We start from the raw sequence: 13402 nt of genomic DNA on the forward strand, positions 1-13402 counted from the left end.
AACTTGAATCCCGGGTTTGAATTTGAATTTGGGGAGAGAAGATAAGTCGACGAGAAGGTGAGACAGTGAGGGTTGAGAGGTCGGTAGAGGAGGCGGTGGTGAATTGTTCTCGACTACATCATTTTCGGGGCAAGTCTTTCCTTGGGCTTTTCAACTTTTTTTGTCCCACGAAGCCCAAACCAGATATTTTGACCGCAAAACTCAACAGGTTTGTCGGCCATATCTAAAGCTTGAGTGCCAATCCGACCGAGGTCGAGGTCGAGGTCGAGGATTGACCCCCCTGCATAGATTTGCATCATCCGAGTTTTAAAATCTAACGAGCCGTCCGTCAATCAATCCTGGTTTTATAAAACCGGTCGCACCGGTTAGACTTCTGGTTTAACCCAACCCAACGCGTTTGAAACTTTTTGGTTTCATGGATTTTCAATTTGTTCTTGTTATATTGCGGATCATCGTGCGCCCAACGGAAATTTTCCTCCCCGTCATCGTCGCCGTTCCTTGCAGTGATTTCTCTCCGGCTACCGTTTTCCTCGTTCAGCGAATGTGTGTTCTTCTTCGCGGCTAGACGCAGGTACCAAGATCTTCACCAGTTTCTGATTGTGTTTCTATAGCTCCGAATTTTGTTCTCTTCTTTTTGGTTGCCAAGAAACTGTCGATGGAGTGCTACTAGTTGAACTGTTCGTGTTCGTGTTCGTGTTCGGAATTTTCGTCTGGGGTTGCCTCTCTGTTTCTATATTCTTCTTAGTTTCCGCTTTCTGAAATTCTCGTGTTTAGGGTTTTTATTGTTTACATCAGATTTTGAGCCCTTTTCAATTTTTATTGGAGTTTGAACGGGTTGGGAATGTGAGAGCATTTGGATAATTGTTTATCACTATTTCTCGAAGTTGAATTTCTTGTTATTTTCAGAATTATCGCCATAATTGTCAGCTTCTTTTCTTGTAGGTTTTACTATGAATTTTGGGTCCGCAATGATTTGTAGCCTGAAAGTGCAGTAAAGGATTGGAGAATTTTCATCAAGGTCTAATAAACATTTTCGTTATGTGGACTAATGTTTTCAGAATTGTAAGTTCCTCTACTGATGTTTTCCTAATCCTTCCACATAGTATGTATATCGCTTTCTTTGTCAGGAGGCTTTGGATCTTTTCGGTATGTTGAGTCACTGACTCGCCGTTCTGGTGAATTTGGTGAAGCTCATACATTTTTGTATCACGTGAGAAACTTCAGTGAGTTGTTTGGATTCATCTGGTGTTCTAGGATTAGTTTTTTTGTGCTTCACAGAAAATAAATTCCAGGAAGCATTTGTTTTCAAGTATGACTCAATAGGTCACAATCTTTGTAAATGCCTGTTTCATTGGATTGAGCATCTAATTTGACATCATTTAAAAAATGAAGCTACGATAAGGGGAATCGATTCTATGTTCCGTCGCATTTTCTGATGGACTATAAAATAGATCTTTATAATCAACTGATTTTTGGGTAGTTGGTTTTGGCTGGTTCAATTATTCTCTTCTGGTTCATATCTGTCATCTTAAAAAATTGATTTTTTTTTTTTAAGTTTACGCATTTAGAGTATGATTATATCTCATGTGTCTCCATGTACAACCTTGTATTATTTAGGTGTGCAGTGAAATTCAGTGTGCTACTATTATCAATATTCTTTTTGCATATCATCAGAAAATGTTATTTGGTTAGGAATAGGCACTCCATTAGTGTTTTTCCTGTGTTTCGCATATGGATTGGACAAATTAATCTCAAAATATAAGGTTAACCTGATAACTTGATGTTCTGTATTGACCTCAACAAGACTTGTGTAATAGGAGGTTTTGCTACAGCTTTTGATATTATTGATTTTTTCAGGGTGGTCTTCATAATGTATCATGGTTTCAGTTTCTCCCAAGTGAATCCGAGCTGCCATCTCCTGATAGAAGGTTAGACTGTGGACTTTATGAAATTCTTTATTGACAGGAGGGAAGTAATTAAACAAATTCAGTTTATGTAAGGAGAGTGTACTGATTGTTTACTGTTTCTATTGGGATTGTACAGTTCTAGAGCTGAACAGAATGATGTTGCAATATATCTTGTGCTCTCATCTTATCTACGGTTGCAGAAGGAAGGCTTTCTCAGCACATGGACAAATTCTTTTGTTGGACCCTGGGATCCATCTCAAGGTCTACACAACCCTGGTAAGCGGAGTTCTTGTGGTATTTAATCTTAACAGTTTTTATTTGGATCTGTATATTATCTTCTTCGCTGTCTGTCCCAGATGAAAAGATCAAGCTTTGGCTCTTTATCCCTGGGCGGCATGCATCTGTTACTGAAAATGCTCAGTCCGCAATCTCAAAACTTAGAGGTAGTTTGCCTTTACTGTTTGTTTCTCCATGATAGAAAGTTTCATTACATCCACAAACAAACACATGCATATTGTATCTGTTCCGATCTGACTTTTTATAGTGTTAAGTGCTGTGATACGTGGCTCTTTTAGTATTTACGTCTTTACTTTACTGTTTGTCTTTTGAAAGTTGTTGCGTCAGGATTTTGGGTGGCTCCTGGGGATTCCGAAGAGGTTTCTGTTGCCCTTTCTCAGGCATTGCGTAATTGCATTGAAAGGTTAGATTCTGCTGAATTCCCAGCGTAAAGGATCAAAGCACCTATCGTGACTGGTATCGTATTGGTATGACAGAGCAATACTTGGACTTTCCTACATGAGGTTTGGAGATGTATTTTCCAAATTCAGCCCTTCTCAAAGCAAAGAATATTTCAGGTATCCTTTAGTTTTTGGTTGGGTATCACTGTTGAAAAGAATATCAAAATCATATGATTTATTTGTGCATTTAGTAGAGCTTCTGTCCTCTAATCAGGTTTTTAGCATTGTGCAAAGTGTTCTTCAGCACCAGTGAATATTTTTCCTTTTTAAAGGCATGACCCTTTAATAGATATAACAACGTTGATATTGAAAAGCCTACTTTTTGTCTTTCTGTTACTTTGTTTAAGCTACTTGGTCATTTTTAGCTGTATTATAGGAGCTGCCTATCTTGCATTGTCTCTGTCATTGGAAAGAGATGTTTTTTTAATACTATACTAGTTGCCTGGATTGATCAAGAAAAAACTGTGGAGACGAGAAACTATGTCGTATGTGACTGTATCTGCTATCTACTACTGTAACAGTTGCAATTGGAGGCCAAATGTTATGAGCTTTGAGTTTCTTTGTATTATTGAATCATTATTCCTTTCCTTAAATGAACAGCACTTTCTGTTCTAGCTTTTACTTGTCTCTTATTCTTCTTTCGTTCACTTTCATGTTTTGAAGAGTAAAAAATGAGGGTCTTCATTAGCAGGTAGTTATTGTTGTATACGTTCTCCTGAGATTCTATTTTATTTTCCCTAGGTCTACAAGATTTGGGTTTCCAAGCTTTATATAACAGCTAACGCTAAGATAATTTTATATAATATATATGTATGTATGTATGTATTTGTGTGTGTTGTGTGTTTGCTACAACCTACAGTTGAATTTGGATTATCTCATGGTTGAATCTTTTTTGATATTATGTAGGAGGGGGCAACCTACAGTTGAATTTGTCTTTGCTACAACGGAAGAGGCAATTTTTGTCCATGCCATTATAACTGCCAAGTTCGTACCTATTCTAATGTTGGTTTTGTTTGAGATTATTGTTCATGGTCCTGCATATAGTCACTAGACTAACACTTAAATCAATGTTCAAAGGAACGTTCGGACACTTTCAAGTGGAGATTCTGAAAGAATATTACGGAGTTCGTTGAAAAATTCCGGATACAAGCTTCCGGGTTAGTTATAAAAAGTTCTTCTCCTTCATTATTAGCTGGATACCTTTACAAATAGAAACTAGAGAATTGATGGCTCCTAGTGGTAAATCTTGTCACCTAATAGTGAGGTTCCGATCCCTTAAGTTTTGAATGTTGAACAAGTGTTTTCAACTAATATTTAACGTCGTCTTTATACAGCCCTGGGAATTTTAGGATATCAACCAGATACTTAGGCCTACCTTCTCATGTTGGTCAAGGATCTGGTAGTCCGATGAGTAGCCGGAATTGCTATGTGGAGGTTATGCTTGGTTGTTGTCAATCGAATACAAGGGACACCTTTCCAAACTTTACCACGAACTTACCCATGAATCATTACCCTGAATATTCCGTAGGGAGTAAGGGCAATCAGAAGGTGTTACCAGACCGCTTTTCAGCATATGAGAAAAGGTTCATATATCCAGCCGAGGCAGTGCTTGTACCAGTCTTGCAGTCAACATTTCCTAGATTTTCCTTGAAAAGGTAACCAGATTTGACTTCTATCTGCTTAGTCAATTTCTTCACGGCAAGGTCCAGATTGGTTGTTGATGTTGACTAATGTAGTCGATTTGGGGTTTCCAAGTGCCGTCTATTGCATACATACTTCTTGGGGTAATATAACTTCCCTGAGTGATTGGTTGCCTTTTTTTTTTCTGTGCAGTAGTTTACATGAAATATGTTTTGGGTCCTTGTTAAATTTGTCCACAATTTGGTCTCTGCATGGATGTGCATTTGTGCATTCATTGTAGTTTGACCAAGTCACTTATAATTTTAAGGATTGTCTGAGGTCCATGTTATATAGCCCCAACCTATGAAAGATCCACTGCTTGTTGCCTCCCTTCAGCTTGGTCCTGATGTGACGTGGATTCATGTATGCAGATTTTGGCTTCAAAACTGGATAGGACCGTCGTTAGCAGGCTCATCATTATTTATGCACTGGTATGTTTATTCTTTATCCTAAAGCAGATTTGTTATTAAGTTGTCGTTTTTAAAATACCGGAGCACTACATTTATATTTTGTACATTGAAAACAACCAACGAGACTATTTGGCAATGATATTTTGTACATTGGAAGCTACAGGAGCATAATGACAGTCATGAGTCACACTGTTTGGCAATGATATTTTTGGCATTTTTTGATTTATATTCAAATAAAACAAGGCTGTGATCAAACAATGCAATTCATAGTGATATAACTTTTGCACTTTTAGATTAAGTGTTTTTTATGCATGGCGCTTGCAGATAGAGCAACTGTTAACTACATATGGGAGCTTTCTATTTTTCCATGCAAGTGTCAATAGAATGTATTACTGATGGTGCAACGTGACAAGAAGGCATCTCAGTACGTGCTTCCTGAAAATTGATACTTTTTTATATGTAGGGCTGGTGATTTTGATTTCCTTGGGGTGTCTGGAAATAAAAGTGGTGGCTTCTACATGCCAAATGGTTATAGTAGCAGTGGCAGCAGCAATTGTAGCAGCATTAGTTCGACAAGTAGCACTTCTAGTGAGAGTGATGGCAAGATAACCTCAAGAACTGGTGAACTTGTGGCAGATGCAGATTCTGGGATATGTAGGCAATCAGGTCTATCTTCTAATGATCAGCTGGACTACGATGGTCAGAAAATGGTATGGCTTTAATGTTTATGAAGGGTGGAGATTTAGCACGACACTAATGAGAAAAATGAATTGGTGGTGATAGCATTTGCTTGTGCACTACGATAGATCACACATTTAGTGTTTTGCCCTTGTATACCATGGTTGATTGGCATAATTAATAGCTTATTTCACCATGCAGGGTTCTAAGCGGCCCCGAACAGGGATGGAAGAGTCATTCGGTCAAGTAGGTACAGTCACTAGTGCAACTTTGCAAGGACACAAAACAGGATTAAGTTCCACTGAAGCTGATATAAATAAATACATTGGTTGTTACAGGCATGGCAAACGATCAAGTTGGTTGGGACTGGGATAATGATGATAGAGGAGCTGGCATGGATATCCAAGCTCTTCTATCTGAGTTTGGAGACTTTGGTGACTTCTTTGAAAATGATGCTTTGCCTTTTGGGGAGGTAATACCCACATTTTGTTATTTATAGTATTCCAGGAACCTTGTAATTCTGTCATGTGGAAATAAATTATTCTGTTTTATCATAGAAATTTTATTCCAGAATCTTAGATGGGCAAGTCCTGAAAGCTTTGTTGATATCTAGAATTAGCTTCAGGGATGTTCTCTTTTTATGTGGTGTTGGGAAAAATGGCTTATCTAGTTTTCTCCATGTATCTTAAACTCTTGTCGACTTTGGTATTTGATACTTCCCTGATGAGCACCTGATGATGTTCTGTTTTTCCAGCCTCCAGGGACAGCAGAGTCACAAGCACTAATGCTTCCTCCAGATTGCGCAGATGTAGATTCTAGTCCTGTGGGTATGATGGATGTATCGGACCAGATGCTTTTGCCTGTAGGCTTCCCATCCTTTGAGAGCTTTAATCCTGTCCCCCCTGTCATGGATGAGTGTCTTGACAAAAGTCAAGAAGTCCTCGCAAACAGTGTCGTGTCTGCTCCTTTAAGCCAATTGCCAGCCTCTTATACTGGCGAGTTTGATCATTTGATGAAAGAAGAGGCTATGATGACCTTTGCTCCAGAGTATGGGGCTGTAGAAACTCCCACGAGTGAGATATCTTACACCTCTTTCAAAGGCTCCTATCTTCCTCAATCTCGTAAAGTGGAACGCTCAAATCCAAGGACAAATGACCATGTATATGATGCTACTCCACCTTCCATTGCTACTGATGGATCAGAGGATAAGGTGATGCTTGGATCAAAAGCATTAATTGGTAAATACGATGGACCAAGGAAGTACTACACTCAGGTAGAGGGAAGCAAGGAGCAAAATGATAAGCGGACTACTACAAACAGTGATGCCAGTAGAAAGGAGGGTGTTTCCCAATCTCAGTTCTCAAATTATAGTTCTGCTGGTTCTATCAAAACTGTACCGGGGAAAAGGACAGATCGCACATCTGCTGCAAGTAGTATTTTGTTGTCTTCAAAGACCTTGCTGGCAACTGGTATTGAAAGCATTATGTACCAAGCTTTCATGTGTAGAATGCGGCACGCGGTCATTTCTCCAAATCACAGTTCACCTTTTAGTTTGACCAGGTTTAATGCAAATTCTTTTCTTACCCAGATGCCCACTGAGCCTAGTACTCTGTCAGACAACACATCTATTATGATAGAGATGAAGAAGAAAGACATACCTACCAGAATAGCTGGCGATCTTGATGGAGGAATGCTAGATAGTCACATGAGTGCACCAGTTGGTGTGTGGCGTACTGTGGGGGCCCCAAATGCAGCAAAACCTGCTGATTCACCAAATGTTGAAGCAGGCTCATCATTGACCCCATAGTTCTTTTAACGAAGATAACTTACTTTCTTATGGTCAAAGGCAGCCTCTTCAGGAACTCCTTGACGGTATAGCGTTACTTGTACAGCAAACTACTTCGTTTGTTGATTTAGCACTGGATTCAGACTGTGGTAATGGACCTTACGGCTGGCTTGCACTAAACGAAATGTGGAGACGTGAACTTTCTTGTGGCCCATCAAGTATCCATGCAGGTTGTGGGGGGACTCTGGCCTCTTGCCATTCTCTGGACATTGCTGGTGTCAAGCTAGTAGATCCGCTTTCAGTTGAGGTAAACTTTTCAATCCTATAGGATCAGTTCTGATGTATAATAAGTGATTGTAAATCTCTCACGTAAGCTGTGAGCCTTATTTCAACATTAATTTTGACTATTTTGACCAGAGACCTTACTCCTGTTCTTTTTTTTTTTTCTCATTTCCAGATTCTTCCTTCATCTGTAATCAATCTGCTGCAATCTGATATTAAAACAGCTCTTAAAACTGCGTTTAGCCAGTTGGATGGCCCATTAACTGTCACAGATTGGTGCAAAGGCCGCAATCCATCAGGGGATGGAGGTGCCATTCCTGAAGGATCTACTGCTGAGTCAGCAGTTAGTGAGGGTAGGAATTCAAATTATGATACTTGAGCGATATTCTGCTGGATCACCATTGTGCTAAACTCAACTTATATTTCATGCATGTTCAGCATATTCTTGACAATTTTTTTAAAATGCATTTTGGCATAAATGCAGTTTCTAATGCTTTAGATGGCGGAAAATTAGATGACACAGCTCAGAGCCAAGATGTCTACAGCTCAGAATTACTCAGACCGACACTTTTTGTTCTTCCTTCACCTTCTATACTTGTTGGGTATGTGTCCACAAGTCTGTTTGGTGTGTTAGTAGTTGGAGGGTGATAGACTTATACTCATAGACATGGTATTGATGAAAATGCTCTTGTGAGATCATTATGAGCTTGGGCAGGAGTCATTATGGCCTTTGTTATTCTAAGTTTTTTCTTATTATATGCCAAGGTGTGCTGTCTATTTGGTTCAGACAGTTCAGATTTTCTTTAACTTTTGTGCTCCTTTCCTCTGTGACAGATACCAGGATGACTGGCTTAAAACGTCACCAAATTCCTTGCCTCAGTGGGAAAAGGCCCCTTTTGAGCCCTACGCTCTGCCAAAAAATGTGAGTTTTAGTAATTCCTTGCTTTATTTGAATCCTTCTCTCAGAGTTGCATTTGTTTTCACAAAGTTATATCCATTGACAATCTTTTCTATTCAGATATTTATGTCTTTCTTTGTTACTTCTTGCAGGTTAGTTATACCGTAGTATGCCCAGACATTGATCCTCTAATCTTTGCTGCCGCTGATTTCTTCCAGCAACTTGGTACTGGTGAGTCAACTATCTTATCAATACTGAAGGGGTGGTATGTAACATTGTTGGTGCTGGTTCTTGTTAAGATCGTTTTTGTGAAAAACACTCTAGTTCAAATATTCCAGTGGTCTGTCTTATTGTATACCTTTCTCTGTATAGTTTATGAGACGTGCAGGCTGGGAACCCACTTGCCCCACAGTGTTGGAAATCAAATGGAAATAGACTCTGGGAAGTTGTCGGCATCCGGTTTTGTTCTGCTTGATTGCCCTCAGTCGATGAAGATTGAAAGCAATAATACGTCACTTCTTGGATCGCTAAGTGATTATTTTCTGTCTTTGTCAAATGGGTGGAATGTAACAAGCTATCTGAAATCTTTATCAAAAGCACTAAAGGGACTTAAGCTTGGATCTTGCCTACACATGAACCAAAAGGAAGGAACTGGGAGTTCTTGTATGGTAAGCATGTGTTGGAGAAACGGTGTTTTGCTGATGACTTCAATGCTTCTTTACCCATTTGTATTAATATCTGTTGGTTTCCGTTCTGCCTTTCACTGCTTTCTTTCTTTTCCGCAGGTTGTGTACATTGTGTGTCCATTTCCTGACCCTTCAGCTATCCTAAAGACAGTAATTGAATCATCTGTTGCACTTGGATCAGTAATTTTACAGTCAGATAGAGACAGGAGATCGATACTTCATAGTCAGGTTGCAAGGGTGTTGAGTAGTTCTGCTGCTGCAGATGAAGCTGCAATATCTCAAATCCCAGTGCTTTCGGGGTTTAGTATTCCTAAACTTGTCCTGCAGGTGGTGACTGTCGATTCTGTTTTCCGGATAACAAGTCCAACTTTTAATGAGCTTGTCATTCTTAAGGACACTGCTTTTTCTGTATACAATAAGGCACGTAGGATTGCACGAGGATCGCCTAATGATGCATTGATGTCATCAAATTTGCCAAGCAGATCCCCGCCAGTCTTGACACCGATGAGTTCTATTCCAGGAATATGGAAGGACTGTGTTGGTTCTCGAATGACAGGATCTTCACTAGCGAGAGAGAGCGAAATTGATGCTACCTTGAGGACCAGTGCTTGGGATAATTCCTGGCAAACAGCAAGATCTGGAGCATTAAGCTGCGATCCAAGCAGAAATGGGGATTTCTACCTTAGTGACGAAGTTTGCTATTTGTTTGAACCGCTTTTTATTCTTTCCGAACCTGGCTCTGTAGAGCATGGAATTTCACCTAATTTTGGGGGTATGGTGTCAGAAGCTTCAAAGCCAGTGCCTGAGGATGGTAACAGAGGTTACGGACAAAGTGGGAGTTCAATGGAAGGTATAAATTCAGGTTCTGGTTCTCAGGTTGATACATCCCAGCTTGATGAAAAGGCTCCTCCAAGCCTGCATTGTTGTTACGATTGGACAGAGGACTGGAGGTGGCTTATAAGCATCTGGACTGATTCTAGAGGTGAATTGCTCGACAGCCATATATTTCCTTTCGGCAGAATCAGTAGTAGACAGGATACAAAAGGGCTGCAATGTCTTTTTGTGCAAGTTCTGCAGCATGGATGTCAGATACTGCAGGCGTGCTCTTCTCCTGATACCGGATCTTTCAAGCTCAGAGATTTTGTGATTACTCGCATTGGGAATTTCTTTGAGCTTGAATATCAAGGTACTTCTAATTTCTTTTTCCTGACCTATCTTTTTTTTGTGCTTTTTTATTTCTTTGTTGTCTATTTCGTCGCCAAATGCAGTTCATGAATTACTAGACTTGTCATGGTCTGTTTTGGTCTCTCATGCTGCTGTTGTTATTGGTTCACAATTGATATTCAACAGAGTGGCAGAAAGCAATTTTCTTAGCTGGGGGCCCCGATATTAAGAAGTGGCCTATTCAGCTTCGACAATCTGTGCATACAGGCATAGCAGCCAATAGCAACGGAACTTCCTTGCAACAGCAGGATCTGAGTTTGATTCAAGATAGGTCCCTGCCCTCATCAACTAGCAATCTTTACACCTCTCATGCAAAGCCGTCTACCTTTGTAAAAGGTGGTATTGGACAAACTGCTGGAAGAAAGCAGATCATGGGTACTCAACCTGTTGCTGACATCCCGAGGGGATTGCTTCAGTGGGTTCGTAGCATCAGTTTTGCCTCTGTTTCCCTTGATCATTCTTTACATTTTGTTTACCCTGTGGAGTCAGTATCTCCTGGTTAGTGTTCCTTCTTTGTTTTATCCATATATCCGTCATTTTTTTAATCACATTCATGTGAAATTGGAAAAGCGAGAAAGAAGTAACTGGTCTCTATCATTGTCCTTGTGGTTTCGCAGGTGGTGGCCAGAGTGGTAACAGTTTGGGTTCGTTAGGTTATCTCGAGGGTTTCACCCCTGTCAGATCTCTTGGGTCTACGCCTGTCTCTTACATGCTAATACCATCGCCGAACATGCGCTTTTTACACCCAAGTCCGCTTCAACTTCCGACTTGTTTAACTGCCCAGTCTCCTCCACTTGCTCACCTCCTTCATAGCAAGGGCAGTGCAACCCCAATATCTACCGGTTTTGTTGTTTCTAAAGCGGTGCCTTCTTTGAAAAAGGACTCAAGGATGAACATGAAAGAAGAATGGCCCTCAGTGCTCTCTGTCAGTCTCATTGACTATCATGGTGGCTACAGTCTCGCTCATGACAAAATTCTCCAAGGGATTATGAAGCAGGGCAGCGGGACCAAAGAAACAAGAGATTTCGAGATTGAAAGCCATCTAATCCTTGAGTCTGTCGCAGCCGAACTCCATGCTCTGTCATGGATGACAGTTAGTCCTGCATATCTGGACCGGCGAACAGCATTGCCTTTTCACTGTGATGCGGTTCTGAGACTCAGACGTCTGCTTCATTTTGCGGACAAAGAACTCTCAAGGCAACCGGATAAGTCGCAAGTTTGAAACAAGGAGAAAGCAGCAAGAAATATCTAATTGCACGTAAAGTTCGAGCTAAGTAGCTTCTCTACAATGATTTGACTAGTGATGTACCAAAGTTATAGCCTAGTAGGAAGAAATGGTTTAGAGAGCTATTGGTGTTTATGAAATCTGTAAAAAAAAACGTTTAGCTTTTAGGACTCTGTTCTGATTATCTGGTCTGCAAAATTAGTTGCAACAGTCCTAGGGTGTGTGTTTTTTTCCACCTTTTGTCTTTGTAATTTAGCTTTTATGTATCATTCGTCCGGAAAGATAACCACAAAACCTCAATCTATCACTTGTTTTTGTAAATTTGATTTCACTTCTCTTTGTCTTGTTGAACTCTTATCAGCAGGCGATTTTGTAGCTCTTTCCAGAACCTTGCAGCAGACTCCTCTATATTAAAAGGAGTCGCCGAAGTCTCTTTCTTAGGTGGCAAGTTTTCTCAACAATGGTTTAAAGTGTCGTAGCCCGAGAGGGAAGCTTAGAGGCTTTATATTCACTTTGAAGGTTGGTTTCGGTCATAATTTGTCTTTCTCGATCTATGGTTCACAGGTCACGGAGTTGATTGAGAAACTTTTGGAAAGGAGGAAGAAAGCGAAAGATAAAAGGAGGATTCACTTTTTTAATACGGCGTTGGTTATCTCTCCAGCTCAAGGTATGGATCCATTCTGCTGCTTCCCACTTTGCTTTTCTGAATTTCACATGCATGGAACATTCATGTCTGATTTGTCCAACACACTCACCAATATGACCCTTTATTTTATTTTATATGAAATTTGAGTAGGCAGACTAGAAAGAATGAGAAATGGTAACCTTAGTAGTAGGTGGTTTGTTTCCAATGTTTACGATCCATACGTTATATGAGGCATGGCACTCCTCATCCACAGTTGAAAGAGTGACGGTAGCTTGACGTTTTCCCTGTCATGTTGTTGGTACTTTCCTTCAATCACTTCCTCTTGTCATGGCCTCAATTTCCAACATCGTTAGTCTGTAAGAATAGGTAACTTTTTATAATTTGAAGATCATTAACAGATAAATCTCCAATGGGGTGTCATAGATTGCAGTTGATGGTCTTGTGGAAACATAGACCTTGATGATATCGCTATATATGATTTTAATTTACTGCAATGAAGATTCTAACATCTGCTCTCTTCTCTCTTTTTTTTTTTTCCCTCAGAGATCTTTGAGCCATCCAAGGATTATTTCCTGTGGTCACCTTTTTAGATCCTTTATTTGACAGTCACATGGAAAATTCCATGGTGGTGGTGATGATGATGATGATGATGCCCACATATTCCCCACACTACCTTCCAAAGTTTCACAGCTCATTTACATCTTTTGATATCACCGACTTCTTTCTTTGCAATTCCTACACCACCCAATTTCATTCAAAAAATAATAATTCCTTTTCCTTTCGTCTCCTCCTAGATTGGACGAGTGAAATTCATGCTCAGGATTTTAAAATCTAGGAGCCTGGTTGGTCTTGGTCGAAATTTTGAACCAAGAAACTCGGCCCTGAACAATGAGTTAAAATACAATCGAGTTAATATAATGAAACCTCGAAATCCCTTTTTTTTTTTTGGGGTAATTTGGCATTGCTCTTGCGAATCAATCAAAAACTAGTAATCATAAATTGCTCACAAGAAGAATGGAAGGTCGACACAATATATGTGACTCGTGGAGTAAAAAAAAGCCGACATATGATACACATATACACGCGCACATACATCCATACATACAGAAACCAATGGAAAGGTGACTCTCAACAACACAAACAACATAACAAAAACAATAGAAATCAAATAAGGAATGTAAATTCCCCTGCACAAACACAAAGAAGCTAAAAACTCTTTAAGAGAGAGAGAGTCTCATCAGAA

The 13402-nt window shown here is 39.9% G+C and overlaps 1 protein-coding gene across 1 annotated transcript; it reads left to right on the plus strand.

Annotated features, from left to right (window-relative positions):
* Positions 1-269: 269 nt before the first annotated feature.
* On the plus strand, positions 270-13402 carry LOC104822680 (mediator of RNA polymerase II transcription subunit 13-like). The gene is given in 24 exon segments (XM_010553981.1): positions 270-571; positions 943-1062; positions 1858-1928; positions 2044-2183; positions 2264-2350; positions 2520-2607; positions 2681-2761; positions 3551-3628; positions 3722-3801; positions 4173-4299; positions 4696-4755; positions 5198-5444; positions 5614-5662; positions 5751-5884; positions 6167-7210; positions 7212-7505; positions 7656-7833; positions 7965-8082; positions 8315-8402; positions 8531-8609; positions 8751-9046; positions 9164-10250; positions 10415-10786; positions 10906-13402. Coding segments are annotated over 23 exon segments (5427 nt in total). The 5' UTR covers positions 270-571; positions 943-1038; the 3' UTR covers positions 11511-13402.

This window comes from Tarenaya hassleriana, unplaced genomic scaffold (genome assembly GCF_000463585.1).
Source record: "Tarenaya hassleriana unplaced genomic scaffold, ASM46358v1 Cleome37, whole genome shotgun sequence".
In the NCBI taxonomy this organism is placed as follows: domain Eukaryota; kingdom Viridiplantae; phylum Streptophyta; class Magnoliopsida; order Brassicales; family Cleomaceae; genus Tarenaya; species Tarenaya hassleriana.